Here is a 19,162-nt window from a genome sequence, read left to right as displayed (position 1 = left end):
ACAAGTAATCGTATGGTTCCTCGTAAAATTAAGGCTCAATTTCACTCGTGATTTCATTCATTCATTCATTCATTATCTCTAGCCGCTTTATCCTTCTACAGGGTCACAGGCAAGCTGGAGCCTATCCCAGCTGACTAGGGGCGAAAGGCGGGGTACACCCTGGACAAGTCGCCAGGTCATCACAGGGCTGACACATAGACACAGACAACCATTCACACTCACATTCACACCTACGGTCAATTTAGAGTCACCAGTTAACCTAACCTGCATGTCTTTGGACTGTGGGGGAAACCGGAGCACCCGGAGGAAACCCACGCGGACACGGGGAGAACATGCAAACTCCACACAGAAAGGCCCTCGCCGGCCTCAGGGCTCGAACCCAGGACCTTCTTGCTGTGAGGCGACAGCGCTAACCACTACACCACCGTGCCGCCCTCGTGATTTCAAAGTTTTGAAAATTGATTTCAATTTTCAAAACTTTGAAATCACTCATGAAATTGATCCTTAATTTTACTCGGCCCCATACGATTACCTATACAAATTGAGCCTCGAGTGTTCTGTGGGTGGAAAGCTCAGGAATACACATCTCACATCTTATAATAAATAAACTCCCCCCAATTTGTTGCACACGTTTAAAATAAAGTACATTAAATAAACCTGTCCTGGGGTGGTGTAGAATTTATTTTAGAGTTAAAGGGGTTCCTGGCCACAAACAAACAAAACCCCTTTGAGAACCCAGGCTTTACTCATACAAAATAGTATGAACTTGCATTTATTCTGATTCAAAATAGATATCTTGTAGTTCAGCTATTCTGGGCTGGAAGGTTTTTCTACCTAACTCGGAACCTAAGTTTTCAGTCCACTGTTTCTCGTCGAGCAGTCGGACCGAGCTGCAGTTCCACAAACCAAAATGGCGTCGCGGGATGAATCGGTGAGGGAGTTTGTTGCAATTACTGGTGTTGAAGATGAGAGAGCCCGGTTTTTCCTCGAATCAGCTGGCTGGGATTTGCAGGTGAGGGAGGCTTAAAGTTGCTTCGTATATATTATATCTGACTGTAAATTAGAAGCTGGTACGCTCTGTAGCTAGCTAATTAGCTAGCGTAAGCTAACTAACCGGCTCGCGAATTGTGCAAGTCACTGTTGATGGAAAACACCCGAGTCTGAGCATTTTGTCATTATAATTAGCCTGTTAAGAGTGATTAAATTAAATCTACCCCAGACGTGTTCACGTTATCGCGGTAACTCCGTTAACTACATCGCAGGCCCTGTAGATTGCTAGCTGGTTTAGCTACAGCAGTGTCGGACAGACGAGTCGCTAAGCGTGCATTATTCGTCTTAAGTTTATGACGTACAAGAAATGTTCACGCTTGAATGATATTGTAGAATACTGAAGCCAGCGCGAGCAAGCTTTACTTTTATACGATTTGTAATCAGTTGTGTTGTGAATGTCTGACGTCAGATTGAACAACAATGTTTACGCGTTACTTATGAAGCGTCTGTGTCCCTGATCTTCATGTCTCCTCAGCTTGCCCTTGCCAGTTTCTTTGAGGATGGAGGAGATGATGATATCGTTACCCTTCCTCAGTCAAAAAGTGGCCTGGGCCCTCGATCCACAGGACCAAGGTAAAGCAGCAGCAGAGTTGCTTATATAATATTTGTTATTCATCTTTGGGGGGTTTGCAGTTCTGCTGTTCCTTTAATCTGTCCCCTGCTACCTGATCCAGTGATACCAGAGTCATTTTGCAACCCTCTGCAAAATGCAAGCCTTAATTGTCTGAGTATTTTAATATGCTTGTTTGATGTGTGTTCTTATTTAGTGAACACCGAGTGACTTCCTTCAGAGACTTGATGCATGAAGATGAAGAGGAGAGTGATGAAGAGGGCCAGAGGTCAGTATGTGTATACGAACCATTGTTGGGGGGTCATCCATAATTTTCATCATTATCATGAGTCTACAAAGAGTAGAATTTTGAGCACCCCCCCCCCCCCCCCCCCCAAAAAAAAGTGTACATGAGCGGACAAAAAAATGATGGATCTACATGGGATAGGAATTCAAAATAAAACCATGTCTTGTATTACTTTTAATTAAATTTGGATGACAGGACAATACAAATTCACAAGAGAAGAAAAGAAGCAGTGTTGGGAGTAACGCGTTACAAAAGTAACGAATTACTGTAATGCATTGCTTTTTGCGGTAACGCGGTAATGAAAGGCATTACAGAAAAAAGTTTGGTAATATTTTACTCGGTACAAATGTCAGTAACGCGCGTTACAATGCATTTTTAACCTGGAATGAAGTGGTGGGTCTTTTTCCTTCATGCAAATTCACCAAAATCACCGCGAGATCAGCAGAGGCGAAACGTCCGCGCAAAATGTTTCTCTTCCTTTTCCTTTAGGCTAGTCAGACAGAAGAGAGAGATGAGTGAACCTGCAGCTGATCTAACGTCAGATAGCACATTCTCCAGATGGGCATACGCCCATTATTTTAAGTTTGTGAAAAATAAGGATGTGAAGAACATCATAGTCAAATGCACTTTGTGTGCTAAACCTAAAGAACTGTCCACTTCCCAAAATAGCACCAGTAATTTAACTAAACATTTACAGAGGTGCCATAGTAACATGAAGGTAGCAAGGAAGCAAGCGGAGGATGAGAGTGGCGATAAAATCACAAAGCAGCCAAAATTAACGTTCTCCCACTCAAGAGGTTAGGAGACTTGTGGCGGAGTATGTTGTTGAAGATATGCTGACCGTTTGTTTACATTTTTGTCCTGTATAACAGGTTTTGTTTTTTTTTGTTTTTTTGTTTTTTTTCTGGTCGGAAGTCAGACTAAAGTGATTGAGCTGCCTTTCCTTCGAGGGCTAATATGCCTAAGCACTTCAATATCATTAAAAGCACTTTGATTTTATTTCTAATTCTGTTTTTCGAAATGTGACTGGGTAGCTTCATATAGCTAATAGTCATTGTCTAGCTGTGATTTAAAAGGCTTGGTTTTTTTTTTCCAGGCCAGTTTTATTGTAGGCTACGATTTGCCATAATATGTTCATTTTTGTTAAGTTTCTGAAATGGAGTCATATCCCTTAGGGCTAATTTCATCTCATCTCATTATCTCTAGCCGCTTTATCCTTCTACAGGGTCGCAGGCAAGCTGGAGCCTATCCCAGCTGACTACGGGCGAAAGGCGGGGTACACCCTGGACAAGTCGCCAGGTCATCGCAGGGCTGACACATAGACACAGACAACCATTCACATTCACACCTACGGTCAATTTAGAGTCACCAGTTAACCTAACCTGCATGTCTTTGGACTGTGGGGGAAACCGGAGCACCCGGAGGAAACCCACGCGGACACGGGGAGAACATGCAAACTCCACACAGAAAGGCCCTCGCCGGCCCCGGGGCTCGAACCCAGGACCTTCTTGCTGTGAGGCGACAGCGCTAACCACTACGCCACCGTGCCGCCCCTAGGGCTAACTTATTTATTTATTTTTTTAACGAAGCATAAACTATGCTTAATGCTGTAAACTTGAAAACAATAAAGGCATAGAAATGCTAATTTTGTATCCTGTCATATCTTTAGACATTACAATACAGTTCCATTAATGTTAATATGAATAGGCCTAAAGTTACAGTATTTCTATCACAATTTGCCAGACTTTGACCTTTTGTCTGTTCTTGCGATGATTGTTCCTTGTATTGTGCCATGAACCATCACTGTGGCTATTATATTCTGCTGTTTTTAACCATAAGCCTAGCTCAGTCAGATACCACATCACCTTCCACTGGATGTGTGATGAGCTAATTGAGCGTCTTGAGCTACATTTAGATTGTCAAATCCATACTGTACTTCCAGTTATTTTGGTGAGAGTAACTTAAAAGTAATGCAATAGTAGTGTAATGCCTTACATTTTAAATACAGTAATATTGTAATGTAACGAATTACTTTAAAGTGACAGTAACAAGTAATAAATAACGCAAAACAGTTTTGAAGTAACTTGCCAAGCACTGAAAAGAAGACACAAGATGGGTCCAGAAGTTTTCATAAAAAGCAGGTGATTCATTTTTGAAAATTAGGGACTGTCTTTAAGGGGAGCTGTTGCCTTTTGGCTTTGAAACGTTCGTTTTTGATTCTTTCCAAGCAGCCTGTCCTGCCCAAACTGCCTCCTGCCGCTTCTCAGGTGAATGCAGGAAACAAACGTTTAAAAACTGCTCGTACTCATTTGAAGGAATCTTGTGAATAGCGGTATTTCTGCTATTCACAAATTTGTAAATGCGGTCAAAATCTGGGTCAGCCATTGTTGTATTGAAGAAAGAAAGCGTGTAGAGCTAGCTGGCAACACCGATGTGGCGCGAAATTTTTAACATGGCGGCCGCCGAGTCGCACATTGACGGATCATCATTTTTAAAAAGTGTATTCCTGGTCATTAACCCCCTCCCCCCCGCGTATGGTTTGTATGCTCATGATAATGATGAAAATTATGGATGACCCCTTAGTTAAAGCAGATATGCAGAACCTTTTATTTTTGAATAAGTTTCTGAGTGGATAATATCTCCATTCTTGACTCTTGTATGCTGCATAAATGGGAATTTAAAAAATATATATTTCTGAGAGTTAAAATTGACCGCAAAGTTGGCATTTGAGCTGAGCCAGCCAGCCCTGAGTACGTGATGTCACTGCGATAACCGGTTTTAAGGCCGAGGCCTTTGACAGCTGTAGACCAAAGTCATATAAATAAAAATTTATGGTGAAAGTAAGAAATACCGTTACCGACTTGCTCAACTAAGACTGATTTGACTTAATTGATGGTGGGTTGACTGTCATTAAAACAGGATAGGTGTTATAACTTATGCAACATACATGTACATGCATGCATTTTCACTGATAAAATGTAAAAGGCGAATTAAATAATCAGATGAATTGAGACAATCACATTCTGAAGCAAATTAAATAATCTTATACCGGTAACTTAAACACACAATACAAGTTACATGTATTAATCTAAATGCAGGTAAACAACAAGTTTTGTTGTTTTGTATCCAAATGAGAGTCGCATCTTACAAGTCTGCGTTCTCGCTTCTTGAAGGCCGACCTTGTGGCCGATTGTTTTGAAACAATCTGACTTTCAGTTGTTCGTTCAGTTCTCCGCTCATTCACTTCTTCCACGTAAGAGCGAGATGGCAGCAATATCCAGTTTAGAAATCAGACGACTGCTCCACTCTTTCTCTATTTTGTCCATACTGAGTACTCCACCATTACTGCTCAGCTCAGGCAATTACTAAAACCTGGGACGGAATGGGACGTCACCGGTTTTAGCAACAACCGTGGGGAGGTCACTGCCTGATCGATATGTCACGTCCTGTTCCATCCTGGGTTTTAGCAACAACCCTTGGCTCACTCCGGGAGGACTGGTGCAACTGAACTTTCCTTTTAAAAAAATTAAATAAAACAAATACTTTTCCTTTAATTATTGGTACTGCACCCTCTTTCAATACGGGCTTATAGCCAACGCTCCTCAATAGATCAGAGGTTTTGTACAAGTCTTCAGTAAAATGTGCAGAGCAGAGGAGAGACAACTTCTTAAGTGCCCAATGTGCCCGTGAACTTCTCGCAAAACGCATCCAAATCTTTGCAGTTTGAACATTCTTGGGCCTTGAACGCAATGTAAATCCACCTTCGTCAGCAACACATCGACGTGGCATGGCGATAAATTGGCTCAAAGTGGAGGATCGGAGTTGCAGTCAGCTCTGTGTTTTAGTATAGCGGAAATGGCGATGAGACCGATAGACTTCCTGCTGTGACGTTACGGATGTCAAGGCCATTCACTCAGACCGCTACCTATATAAATTGCTTTAATCTTAAAAATTACTATATTAGATTTATTGTTAACGCTTAAAACTATTCCTGTGCCATTCTTGAGGTCTCAAGGCATTTATAAATGAAAGTGAGGCCATGGTTCTGCGTATATGCTTTAAACATTTGCACATGTGGCTTGTGGCAAGTCCAGTATGTAAGCCACTGTGTTTTGGTATTAAAATCAACTCCAAAACCAGGGGTTTAATAATAGTGCCAGTGAAAAATAAATTTAATTCTCAAAACTGTTCTACAGTTTAACAGTGGGGGGGAACACCCTGGCAGATGGATGGATGCGCATATATATATATATATATATATATATATATATATATATGGATGCACGCATTAGAACCCTGCACTCCCGTGGGAGTCCCGCGGGACCCGACGCAAAGCAGTGCGGTGCGGGACAAATTTTGAAAGCTCATTGCGGGCGGGAGGGGGAGTGCACAATGCGGGCGGAAGAGGTGATAAGCTGCAGTCCCGCTAACTAAAAACGTGTTTAAAATAAAATTTATAAATTCTTAATTTATGTCTATCGTATATAATTTGTGCTGGATATTTTATTTGGCATTAATAAAAACATTTTAAGATGCCTAAATTTGCGGATGTGGTCTAATCTCGCGTACGTTTCCGATTCCTTTCCGCTCTTCCGTGTTTGAGATCTCCGATCATGGCAGAAGAGCAGAGCTCCTCTAGTGAAGCTCACAGTGCTTCAGAAGTAAGTGCTGCTTTAAAAAGAGGTACATTTACCGTTAAAAAGTCAAGAGTATTAGTCCTAAGTATTAAAAAGTATTAAAAAAAAGTATTAAAAAGTATTAACTAGTATTAAAAAGGACTGTGTATCGCACAGATTGTTCAATTTAAAGCTAGAAATAGATAGTTTTCAATCTGAGGAGCTGGTTGTGGTTGCGCAGCACTTCACATGAGAGGAGAATGAAATCGCGGTTGGAATCATAACGCCACAGACTCGGAAGTGGGAGTGCGAGTGCGCAAAGCGAGAGCTGTCAATCAAAGCGAGAGCTGTCAATCAAAGCGAGAGCTGTCAATCATGAGCGCATGCAGCGCTCAACTTGGAATGTGTCAGCAGAATGTCAGAGTCTAAACAATAAACTTACAATAAATGAAGGATCGGTCAGTGGAGAGCTCAGCTAAGATCAGCATGTTTAATTCCCCAAGCCAATGACAAGAACTTTCGTGAGAAATAACGCGAACGTCTGCATCATGCGGGATTTTCGGGCGGGAGTGGGACAAACTATGGCGGGAGCGGGCGGGACTGAAAATCATAATTCTTTGCGGGATCGGGACTGAAAATTCTGTCCCGCGCAGACCTCTAGCGCGCGCATATATATATATATATATATATATATATATATATATATATATATATATATATATAAAAAATCATTTTTTTAAAATCCCATATAAGCACATTCTGCAAGATGATAATCTCTGGAGACCTGCTACTGAAACACTCTGCATTGTGTCCAGCGAGAAACTTGGTGGAGAGTTTACTCCAGTGTGCTGTCAGTGTTATTCATCCCTGATGATTAATTTCTTTTTCTGCAGGTTCTTTGCTGGTGGTTCAGAACGCAGTGGTCAGCAGATTGTTGGTCCACCCAAGAAGAAGAGCACAAATGAGGTGGTTGAGGACTTGTTCAAGGGTGCTAAGGAGCACGGGGCCGTTCCAGTTGACAGAGTGGGCAAAGGGCTTGGAGAGTCTAGCAAAGCGAGGGTATCATAAGCTGCTTTTACATGGATATCCTGCAGTATTGCTGTTAAGAAGACCCCTTATGCTAGCTTTGGTTGTTTACACTGAACCAAACAAAGCTGGTATAAAGCTGTACCGATGTGTGTTTTTATACATCGTTCCAGAGACGTGATGTGTGCCTCAGGCATCAGCATCTAATGTGCCGTATAGCACACCACATGTTGGAAATACGAATACCCCGAGCATACCAATGTTGCTTTCAAAACAGTAATGGCAGGTGAACTGTGTGTTAAGATGCTTTTTGCTAGCCATTATACCACATTTATACCATGCTTCAAACATGAGCAAAGTTGCTGAACAATGTGATTTTGTGTGATCAGAAATATGTTGGAAGAGAAATTGAAGAGATTTGAGGCAGAAAGACACGCGGACCTTAGACACCATAGACGGAGACATTTGAAATCATGCTGGTCTTGGAAAGAAGACTGCCAATGTCAAAAATATAACACCCCTGTCCTGCTATGCCAGTTTGTCCCTTTTACACAGACATTGATTCTGGCTCAGAGGTGGAATTAAACAGACCCTCCATTCCATATTTGGACTTTTTACACAGAATGGTGAGGTGGAATAAAGGTACAACATTCCTGCCTTGAACAGACTGTGTAAAAGGGGATATATTGGGTGTGTGTTATTAACACTAGGCCAGTGACGACAAACAGCAATATTCACTCACTGGCCACTTTAATAGGAACTTGTTCTTGATTCTAAGATTCCTGTTCTTGGCTGGCAGGAGTGGAACCCAATGTGGTTTTCTGCTGTTGCATGCTGAGATGCTTTTCTGCTCACCACAGTTGTAAAGAGTGATTTTATGACTTGCTATATCCTTCCTGACAGCTCGAACTAATCTGGCCATTTTCCTCTGACCTCTCTTATCAGCAAGGCGTTTCCACCCACAGAACTGTCGCTCACTCAGTGTGTTTTGTTTTTCGCACCATTCTGTGTAAACTCTAGAGACTGGTGTGTGTGTGTGTGTGTGAGAAAACCCCAGGAGATCAGCGGTTTCTGAAATACTCAAACCATTCCATCTGGCACCAACACCCATGCCACAGTGAAAGTCGCAGAGATCATAATTTTTTTCCCATTCTGATGTTTGAAGTGGGGCGGCACGGTGGTGTAGTGGTTAGCGCTGTCGCCTCACAGCAAGAAGGTCCGGGTTCGAGCCCCGTGGCCGGCGAGGGCCTTTCTGTGTGGAGTTTGCATGTTCTCCCCGTGTCCGCGTGGGTTTCCTCCGGGTGCTCCGGTTTCCCCCACAGTCCAAAGACATGCAGGTTAGGTTAACTGGTGACTCTAAATTGACCGTAGGTGTGAATGTGAGTGTGAATGGTTGTCTGTGTCTATGTGTCATCCCTGTGATGACCTGGCGACTTGTCCAGGGTGTACCCCGCCTTTCGCCCGTAGTCAGCTGGGATAGGCTCCAGCTTGCCTGCGACCCTGTAGAAGGATAAAGCGGCTAGAGATAATGAATGAATGAATGAATATCCTTCCTGACAGCTCGAACTAATCTGGCCATTTTCCTCTGACCTCTCTTATCAGCAAGGCGTTTCCACCCACAGAACTGTCGCTCACTCAGTGTGTTTTGTTTTTCGCACCATTCTGTGTAAACTCTAGAGACTGGTGTGTGTGTGTGTGTGTGTGTGAGAAAACCCCAGGAGATCAGCGGTTTCTGAAATACTCAAACCATTCCATCTGGCACCAACACCCATGCCACAGTGAAAGTCGCAGAGATCATAATTTTTTTCCCATTCTGATGTTTGAAGTGGGGCGGCACGGTGGTGTAGTGGTTAGCGCTGTCGCCTCACAGCAAGAAGGTCCGGGTTCGAGCCCCGTGGCCGGCGAGGGCCTTTCTGTGTGGAGTTTGCATGTTCTCCCCGTGTCCGGGTGTTCCGGTTTCCCCCACAGTCCAAAGACATGCAGGTTAGGTTAACTGGTGACTCTAAATTGACCGTAGGTGTGAATGTGAGTGTGAATGGTTGTCTGTGTCTATGTGTCAGCCCTGTGATGACCTGGCGACTTGTCCAGGGTGTACCCCGCCTTTTGCCCGTAGTCAGCTGGGATAGGCTCCAGCTTGCCTGCGACCCTGTAGAACAGGATAAAGAGGCTAGAGATAATGAGATGTTTGAAGTGAACGTTAATTGAAGCTCTTAATTTGTATCTGCATGATTTTATGCATTGTGCTGCTGTCAAGGGATCGGCTGATGAGAACTGCATAAAATAGGTGTATGGGTGTATCTCATAAAGTGGCTGGTGAGTATTCTTTAACGCATAGTGACGGCATCTTCATGAACACTTAAAAAAAAAAAACTCACCGTGTACTATTTAACAGGTAGCATTTGTTCACACCCAAGATAAATAATGCACCATTTTGAAGGCAGAGCAAGAACCAGTTGATTGGAGCTTCCTGACGGGGACACAAACACATCAGTAATAACCAAGAATAAGCAGTTCCTTAGTTTATAAGTCCTCCTTGGGGGTTTTTATTTTACTTTACTTTTTATTTATTTACTTACTTATTATTTAACTTGGCAACACTGCAGCAGAGGTTGCAACATGGAGGAGCTTAGAATATGGACCTGCTGGCAGACATGACAAATCACAAACCACAGTTGTTTACAAGGCATGCAAAGGCAAGACCGACAGGAATGTGTCGTCGGTTGGGTTTTTTTTTAAGGTTATGTTTCCTTGTAGAACTACGTGTATTTTCATCAGAACGGAAATTAGTGTGTTTGCTCTGTTCAGTAACTTGCAAAATAGTCTTAAAAAAAAAACCAAAATGAAAAATATTAATTCAATATTCAAATAGTTTTTTTTTTTTTTTTTAAATGTGCATGGTCTAGCACTGCACATGCATCATGACATGAGTTTTAGAGTGTGAAAACATTTGTGTTGTAGACTAATCATTCATTTATAACCCTGTTTTGTTTTTAGCCCATTGATTTCAAATTTCAGGCCTTTGGCCAAAAGTAGCATGAAGTAATATTTTATTATCCAACATTTAGTCCTGGTCCACTTATTTGATTGACCAAGTACAACCCCGATTCCAAAAAAGTTGGGACAAAGTACAAATTGTAAATAAAAACGGAATGCAATAATTTACAAATCTCAAAAACTGATATTGTATTCACAATAGAACATAGACAACATATCAAATGTCGAAAGTGAGACATTTTGAAGTTTCATGGCAAATATTGGCTCATTTGAAATTTCATGACAGCAACACATCTCAAAGTTGGGACAGGGGCAATAAGAGGCTGGAAAAGTTAAAGGTACAAAAAAGGAACAGCTGGAGGACCAAATTGCAACTCATTAGGTCAATTGGCAATAGGTCATTAACATGACTGGGTATAAAAAGAGCATCTTGGAGTGGCAGCGGCTCTCAGAAGTAAAGATGGGAAGAGGATCACCAATCCCCCTAATTCTGCGCCGACAAATAGTGGAGCAATATCAGAAAGGAGTTCGACAGTGTAAAATTGCAAAGAGTTTGAACATATCATCTACAGTGCATAATATCATTAAACAAGTCAGAGAATCTGGAAGAATCTCTGTGCGTAAGGGTCAAGGCTGGAAAACCATACTGGGTGCCCGTGATCTTTGGGCCCTTAGACGGCACTGCATCACATACAGGCATGCTTCTGTATTGGAGATCGCAAAATGGGCTCAGGAATATTTCCAGAGAACATTATCTGTGAACACAATTCACCGTGCCATCCACCGTTGTCAGCTAAAACTCTATAGTTCAAAGAAGAAGCCGTATCTAAACATGATCCAGAAGCGCAGACGTCTTCTCTGGGCCAAGGCTCATTTAAAATGGACTGTGGCAAAGTAGAAAACTGTTCTGTGGTCAGACGAATCAAAATTTGAAGTTCTTTATGGAAATCAGGGACGCCGTGTCATTCGGACTAAAGAGGAGAAGGACGACCCAAGTTGTTATCAGCGCTCAGTTCAGAAGCCTGCATCTCTGATGGTATGGGGTTGCATTAGTGTGTGTGGCATGGGCAGCTTACACATCTGGAAAGACACCATCAATACTGAAAGGTATATCCAGGTTCTAGAGCAACATATGCTCCCATCCAGACGACGTCTCTTTCAGGGAAGACCTTGCATTTTCCAACATGACAATGCCAAACCACATACTGCATCAATTACAGCATCATGGCTGCGTAGAAGAAGGGTCCGGGTACTGAACTGGCCAGCCTGCAGTCCAGATCTTTCACCCATAGAAAACATTTGGCGCATCATAAAACGGAAGATACGACAAAAAAGACCTAAGACAGTTGAGCAACTAGAATCCTACATTAGACAAGAACGGGTTAACATTCCTATCCCTAAACTTGAGCAACTTGTCTCCTCAGTCCCCAGACGTTTACAGACTGTTGTAAAGAGAAAAGGGGATGTCTCACAGTGGTAAACATGGCCTTGTCCCAACTTTGAGACGTGTTGTTGTCATGAAATTTAAAATCACCTAATTTTTCTCTTTAAATGATACATTTTCTCAGTTTAAACATTTGATATGTCATCTATGTTCTATTCTGAATAAAATATGGAATTTTGAAACTTCCACATCATTTGCATTCCGTTTTTATTTACAATTTGTACTTTGCCCCAACTTTTTTGGAATCGGGGTTGTAGTCACCCAAGAGTGCTGATATTTAGTATAACAGCACTGTTACATCTCACTGTTAATCACTCAGCATGAATGTGATATTGCTTTTTTTACAACAGTTCTATAAACAAGAAATTGATAGAGTAATAATAGAAATTATTGACCACATATGAATGACTATAAATCAAAATATTACTCAAGTAATGCCAAGATGTCACAAAGTCAATAATGTAGTGTAAATATAACATGCTCTGCTGTTTCCTTCAAATGTGTTTTTATTCTAAACAAAGTGATGTCTTCTGTTGCTCCATGCTTCAAAATGCAGCCCAACTAATAATTCTTTGTTGCAAAGAATTCTACTCTTGATACCTCTTCACTTAGTTTCCGATTCAGACTTTCTGTCTTCTGCCTGACAGTGTCTTGTAATTTTGTGCCTCTCCTGCAGGCATTTGTAGGAGGTGGTTATCGTCTGGGTGCAGCACCAGAAGAAGAGTCTGCCTACGTGGCTGGAGAGAGGAGATCGTCTAACAGTACGCAAGATGTGAGTTAGCAAGCTCCTGAACTACAGTCCAGCTTGTGAGTAGGTTTAATCGGGGCTCTGTCTGATGTATGCTTCGTGACTGTTGCTGTGATGCAGGTACATGTGGTTCTGAAGCTGTGGAAGACAGGATTCAGCCTTGATGACGGAGAGCTCAGAAACTATAGTGATCCTGGGAATGCTCTCTTCTTGGAGTCCATCCGCAGGGGGTGAGTGTGGGATTGATGTTGGAATTTTTTTTGACCAAAATACATTCACCGTTACTTTTTCTTCAAGTTCATCTCCAGTTAGAGCTGACTCCTCACACCATGGAAACTTGCTTTGTGTCTCAGGGAGATTCCTCTGGAGCTGAGGCAGCGCACTCGTGGTGGGCAGGTGAATCTGGATATGGAAGACCACCGGGATGAAGACTTCACCAAACCCAAGCCTACCTTCAAGGCTTTTACTGGAGAGGGACAGAAACTGGGCAGGTGAGCAAGTGCTGCATGTACAGTGTCTTGCAAAAGTATTCATCCCCCTTGGTGTTTTGTCGCGTTACAAGCTGGAAATAAAATGGATTTTTGGGGGGTTAGCACCATTTGATTTATACAACATACCTACCACTTTAAAGGTGCAAATTGTTGTTTTATTGTGATACAAGCAATTATTAAGATGAAAAAACAGAAATCTGGAATGTACATAAGTATTCACCTCCCCAAAGTCAATACTTTGTAGAGCTACGGTTTGCTGCAATTACAGCTGCAAGTCTCTTGGGGTATGTCTCTATTAGCTTAGCACATCTAGCCACTGGGATTTTTGCCCATTCCTCAAAGCAAAACTGCTCCAATTCCAAGTTAGATGGGTTGCGTTGGTGTACAGCAATCTTCAAGTTAAGCCACAGATTCTCAATTGGATTGAGGTCTGGGCTTTGACTAGGTCATTTCAAGACATTTATATGTTTCCATTTAAACCACTCCAGTGTAGCTTTAGCAGTATGTTTAGGGTCATTGTCCTGCTGGAACGTGAACCTTCATCCCAGTCTCAAACCTCTGGCTGACTCAGACAGGTTTTCCTCCAGAATTGCCCTGTATTTAGTGCCATCCATCTTTCCTTCAGTCCTGACCAGCTTTCCTGTCCTTGCAGATGAAAAACATCCCCACAGCATGATGCTGTCACCACCATGCTTCACTGTAGGAATGGTGTTCTCAGGGTTTGTGCCACATGTGGCATTTCCCATGATGGCCAAAAAGTTCAGTTTTAGTCTCATTTGACCAGAGAATCATCTTCTATGCGTTTGGGGAGTCTGCCACATGCTATTGGGCAAACTCCGAACGTGTTTTCTTAAGCAATGACGTTCTTCTGGCCACTCTTCCACAAAGCCCCACTCTGTGGAGTGTATGGCTTAAAGTGGTCCTATGTACAGATACTCCCATCTCAACTGTGGACCTTTGCAGCTCCTTTAGTGTTATCTTTGGTGTCTTTGTTGCATCTCTAATTAATGCCCTCCTTGCCCGGTCTGTGAGTTTTGGTGGGCGGCCTTCTCTTGTCAGGTTGTGGTGCAATATTCTTTCCATTTTGCTATGATGGATTTAATGGTGCTCCCTGGGATATTCAAAGTTTGGGATATTTTTTATAACCCAACCCTGGTCCATACTTCTGCACAGCTTTGTCTCTGACCTGTCTGGAGTGCTCCTTGGTTCTCATGTTGCTTGCTTAGTAGTGTTGCAGAGTCAGGGTCCTTCCAGAGCAGGTTGATTTATACAGACATCATGTGACAGATCATGTGACACTTTGATTGCACACAGGTGGATCTTAATCAACTAATTATGTGACTTATGAAGTGAATTGGTTGGACCAGCTCTTATTTAGGGGTTTCATACAAAAGGAGGAGCCCTGTGATGACCTGGCGACTTGTCCAGGGTGTACCCCGCCTTTCGCCCGTAGTCAGCTGGGATAGGCTCCAGCTTGCCTGCAACCCTGTAGAAGGATAAAGCGGCTAGAGATAATGAGATGAGATGAGATACAAAAGGAGGTGAAAAAAAAGTGTGTATATATATATATATATATATATATATATATATATATATATATATATATATATAAAAAAAATGCACAGTCCAGATTTCTGTTTTTTTCATCTTTATTGTTCGTGTCACAATAAAACAATGTGCACCTTTAAAGTGGTAGGTGTGTTGTGTAAATCAAATGGTGCTAAATCCCCAAAAATCCATTTTAATTCCAGCTTGTAATTTGATAAAACAGGACAAACACAAAGGGGGATGAATACTTTTGCAAGACACTGTACATTCCTCTTTCAGTTCAAAGGTCAGTTGCCACTTAATCAGCACTTTGATTGTATAAAGCTGGATCACAAGCAATGCAATGAGTGATATTTTGAGCTGAACATATAGGGACACTAACGTTTTAGACTTGTAACATTTTCTCAAGTAGTGTACTGATTGGCTTTAATTATTTATGGGTTTTGGTACCTTTTAACATTATGTGAAGTCTCTTCTGGTAAGAGAAACAGCACTCTTCTGGTAATGTCTCACAAGGTTAATAAAAGACTGGTAGGGATCTCGAAGACCAAAGTTTTATTTTGGTCACTTTTGAAGAGAACATCTTGCTCCAAATGTAGTGTAGATTGCTGAAGCCTAGACGCTATTTCGTGGGTTGCAAGCAAAAAAGTCCTCTTCCCCGAAAAGCTTATTGTTATGGAGGTACTGTCTCATTTTGAAAACTAAAAGCCAGACATACTGTGCAGTTCTCTAATTGTACTGACTTCCAACAGTGAGGAGGATGGTTGCCGACCATTTCCTTAAAGTTCTTTTTAACTGATTTGTTTTTTTGGATACCAATTATATAACCTTTTGCAGGGCTTAAAAAAAATTGTGTGTGGGGTAAGGGTGCCAACAGTTCTAGAGTTTAGCATTTAATCACGAGGGGGCATGTGCGTTTCTCCTCCCTTCATTTTCTCTTTAAATCCCTCTCTCAGTGCCACTCCAGAGTTGGTATCTGTCCCAAGAATGGACCAGGTTGCGAGTGAGGCCCAGGCCTGTGCATCTATCAGTGTGGATGAGTCTCAGCCCGTCACCAACATTCAGATCAGACTGGCTGATGGAGGACGACTGGTGCAGAAGTTTAACCACACCCACAGGTACAGAATTAAAACATACTGCCTCGATAATGGCAGCCAGACTTACTGGCTTTCACTTCCATAAGTAGTCAGACTTGTGTTCTAGAGATCTGCAGCACAATTGTCTTCATTTACAGTGGTGCATAAAATAGTAATTGAAACCAGAGAGACAAAACGATGCCAAAAGCAAGAAAAGAACAATTAAAATTGATTACAGTGTGGCTTCTGGGTTGATTCAGTGGTATGTACAATAGTTATGAGACTCGCAGTGATCCAGGTTCCCCAAACTTGTGTAGCCACAAGGATGCTATTGGATTTGACCTTAATTCAGTGTAACACTGAAGAAACATGTGAAGCCTTTCTTTAGAACCTTTTTTTTTTTTTAAGTTTCTCTTTTAAGACTAAACGAAAAGCTTGTAATATTGCAGAGAGAGTGGAAAGTACCAGGGCTTCTATCTCTCTCATGGTGGGAAATTTACTGAAGCGTTACAAAATGCTGACAAACGAGATGTCTTCCCTGAATGTTAAAGAAACATGTCCTTACAGCAGCCTCAGTAATAATGATGGTGTGTTTCCCATATTGAGAAAACTATTTTAAAGGGATAGTTCGGGATTTTTGACATGAATCTGTATGGCATCCCCATCAATAGTGTCGTGCAAACACACTGACTTACCCCTGACAGCATCCTGCGAGTCCAGTTCTTGTCCAGTTTTGGTCCAGACGAAAGTAGTCCGGCAAGTTTGTTGGGGTCACGAAAGTAAAACGTTTTTCGTCTCAAAACAGTATGTGTTCAAAAGAGTGATATATTTGCATCACAAAAACGTTGTCAAATAAAAAGTCAGACCTCGAAATCGCTTGGCACTATTTTCTCTCCCTTCTTATCACTGCGCGCTGCCGCCAGGTGACAGCGAAACGCAGACCCACTAAGCTGGTGGGAGACCAAGGCTGCCACGGCTTACACACGTGATGGCACGGAGGATGTGTATAGTGGCAGCATCTGTCCCCCCAGAGAGGATCTTTTCAAAAGCAGGACAGATTATAACAGAGGAGAAATAGAATAAGAATTAACTAGTTAATTGCAGCAATTAAAGGAATAGGTAGGAAAAGGAAGGCGCAAAGACACCGCGCAGCGCCTGAAAACGGGTTTTCAGGCGCTGCGCACCCGTTTTCAGGCGCTGCGCGGTGTCTTTGCGCCTGCAGCGGTGCTTTGCCTGTGCTGTGGCTGAAAATAGTTCCAGATATAAATTGGTCTAGTAAATCCCTTCGTGTTAATTTGCATTGATATGTGTACTCAATGTGACTGTACAAGTCATGAGAAATAATTATAAACAATCTTGAGTTATTTAATTCACTTTTGTAACGACAATGCTAGCTGGACACGCCTGATTACAGTGACTAAGCTAACCGGGGCGTTTATAGATCAGGACAATGGCTGGGTCGGCTACAAAACGCTTTGGCTCACTCATCCAACTCTAGGGACTGCAGGGACTGACTCAATTTCATCTGGGGGTGGCGTACTCCTTTAAATCAAAAATAAAATCTCAGGAGCTGAAAGAGCCGGCTCCTTATAGTAAGAAGAGCCAAAAGAGCCGGCTCCCGAAAAAGAGCCGAAATTCCCATCACTAGTAAACAATGAATGAAACAGCCGTGGCTGTCACCTGGCGGCAGCGCGCAGTGATACCGAGGGAGAGAAAATAGTGCCAAGCGATTTCGAGGTCTGACTTTTTATTTGGCAACGGTTTTGTGATGCAAATATATCACTCTTTTGAACACATACTGTTTTGAGACGAAAAACGTTTTACTTTCATGACCCCAACAAACTTGCCGGACTACTTTCGTCTGGACCAAAACTGGACAAGAACTGGACTCGCAGGATGCTGTCAGGGGTAAGTCAGTGTGTTTGCACGACACTGTTGATGGGGATGCCATACAGATTCATGTCAAAAATCCCGAACTATCCTTTTAATAATAAAAATTAGACTTGGATTGTGTGGAGTGTCCACCATACAAGTGAATTAGTTTTATTATTGAAACGGTGTATTCGAGTGAGAATATTAACATAAATCTGTGCTTTGAATTATAGTTGGATCCACTGTCAAATCCATTATTGCCTGTTTCGTTCCCCTCAGGGTCTCTGATATACGCCAGTTTGTGGTGAACGCTCGGCCAGCCATGGCTGCAGTGGAGTTTGTCCTCATGACGACTTTCCCCAACAAGGAGCTGACAGACGAGAGTCAGACACTGAAGGAGGCAAACCTGCTGAACGCGGTCATTGTGCAACGGTTAAAGTGATGGTGCCTTTTAGTGGTTGTTTTATCACAGCACTCGGAGTTTCCTACTCAACAGGAGACGCATGGACTTGAGGACTTCTCATTACTTAATTTTTTTTTTCCTTAGTGACATTTTTCCTCTTTTGGCAGTTTTGTGATGTGTACCTTTTTGGATTTGACAGAATGGAGTTGAGGAAAAATAAAAAAAATAATAATAATGCCTGTGAGCTGCTTTAATGGAAGGAGAGAAGAATGGAGTTCATGTTTCCCAACAAAATTTACCATTTAAACATACTAGGAAACACTTCCAAATTGAAAATAAAGAGCTTTCTAAAGAGTTTTCACCTCGATATTTTTACCTCAGTATTTCTTAAGTAGTTCTACTGTTTTTCTTGTACCTCTTCTCAAGGCAATCTATCATCTCTCTCACCAAACTCATAATGCCTTTCGCCTTATACCCCAACACCCACTCCGGTGAACTTCAAATTTAATTGCAGCTACTCAGAAAAAGTTTCAAATATTTTTTCTATTGCTTTTTCCTTTCAATAAGAAATCTGATGGTTGTTAACACTAAAATGGTTTATTTTGAATTGACAACTGCACCTTATTCATTTTGTTGCCTGATTATATGCTAGCAAGATAACAAAATAGCTGGTTGAGAGTCGACCACTTGCTCTGCTGCTACACATTGGCAGCTATGTTGTATTCTATGCAGCCACTTGTAGAACTGGAGCCAGTGCGTGGTTGTGTGGAGATGTGGTAATTCTGTGATTAAAGTCTCTGTCTACCATTGGAGAGGGCTTTTCTTCATTTTTACTGGATTTACAGAGGACTGTACAGTAGTTCTAACTATTGATCTCAAAGAAGAGATTATGAGGCCTGTGCTTGCAGGAATTTCATGCTTATTGTACAATGTCATGGAAGCTATTCGTGCAGAACCAGTCATGCATTCACAAGGAATCCCAACATCTTTGGAAAAAAACTGTCACCAGTAGGGCTAACTGCATCATCATAAAGTCC

At 42.0% G+C, this 19,162-nt stretch overlaps 1 protein-coding gene across 1 annotated transcript; it reads left to right on the top strand.

The window, feature by feature from the left end:
* The first annotated feature begins 870 nt into the window (after nucleotides 1-870).
* Nucleotides 871-18,932, top strand: nsfl1c (NSFL1 (p97) cofactor (p47)). The gene is made up of 9 exons (XM_060938116.1): nucleotides 871-1,012; nucleotides 1,526-1,623; nucleotides 1,818-1,889; nucleotides 7,417-7,582; nucleotides 12,664-12,759; nucleotides 12,856-12,965; nucleotides 13,089-13,226; nucleotides 15,731-15,892; nucleotides 18,002-18,932. The coding sequence occupies exons 1-9, from the start codon at nucleotides 911-913 to the stop codon at nucleotides 18,162-18,164; spliced, it is 1,107 nt and encodes a 368-aa protein (XP_060794099.1). The 5' UTR covers nucleotides 871-910; the 3' UTR covers nucleotides 18,165-18,932.
* Nucleotides 18,933-19,162: the final 230 nt, after the last annotated feature.

This window comes from Neoarius graeffei, chromosome 13 (assembly GCF_027579695.1).
Source record: "Neoarius graeffei isolate fNeoGra1 chromosome 13, fNeoGra1.pri, whole genome shotgun sequence".
Taxonomy (NCBI): Eukaryota; Metazoa; Chordata; class Actinopteri; order Siluriformes; family Ariidae; genus Neoarius; species Neoarius graeffei.
This window is presented reverse-complemented; position numbering and strand designations above follow the sequence as displayed.

Coding starts and splice junctions, on each gene's coding strand:
- nsfl1c (XM_060938116.1), top strand. CDS start 911: ATGGCGTCGCGGGATGAATCGGTGAGGGAGTTTGTTGCAATTACTGGT. Junction 1,890..7,416: donor AGTGATGAAGAGGGCCAGAG/GTCAGTATGTGT, acceptor CTTTTTCTGCAG/GTTCTTTGCTGGTGGTTCAG. Junction 15,893..18,001: donor AAGTTTAACCACACCCACAG/GTACAGAATTAA, acceptor CGTTCCCCTCAG/GGTCTCTGATATACGCCAGT.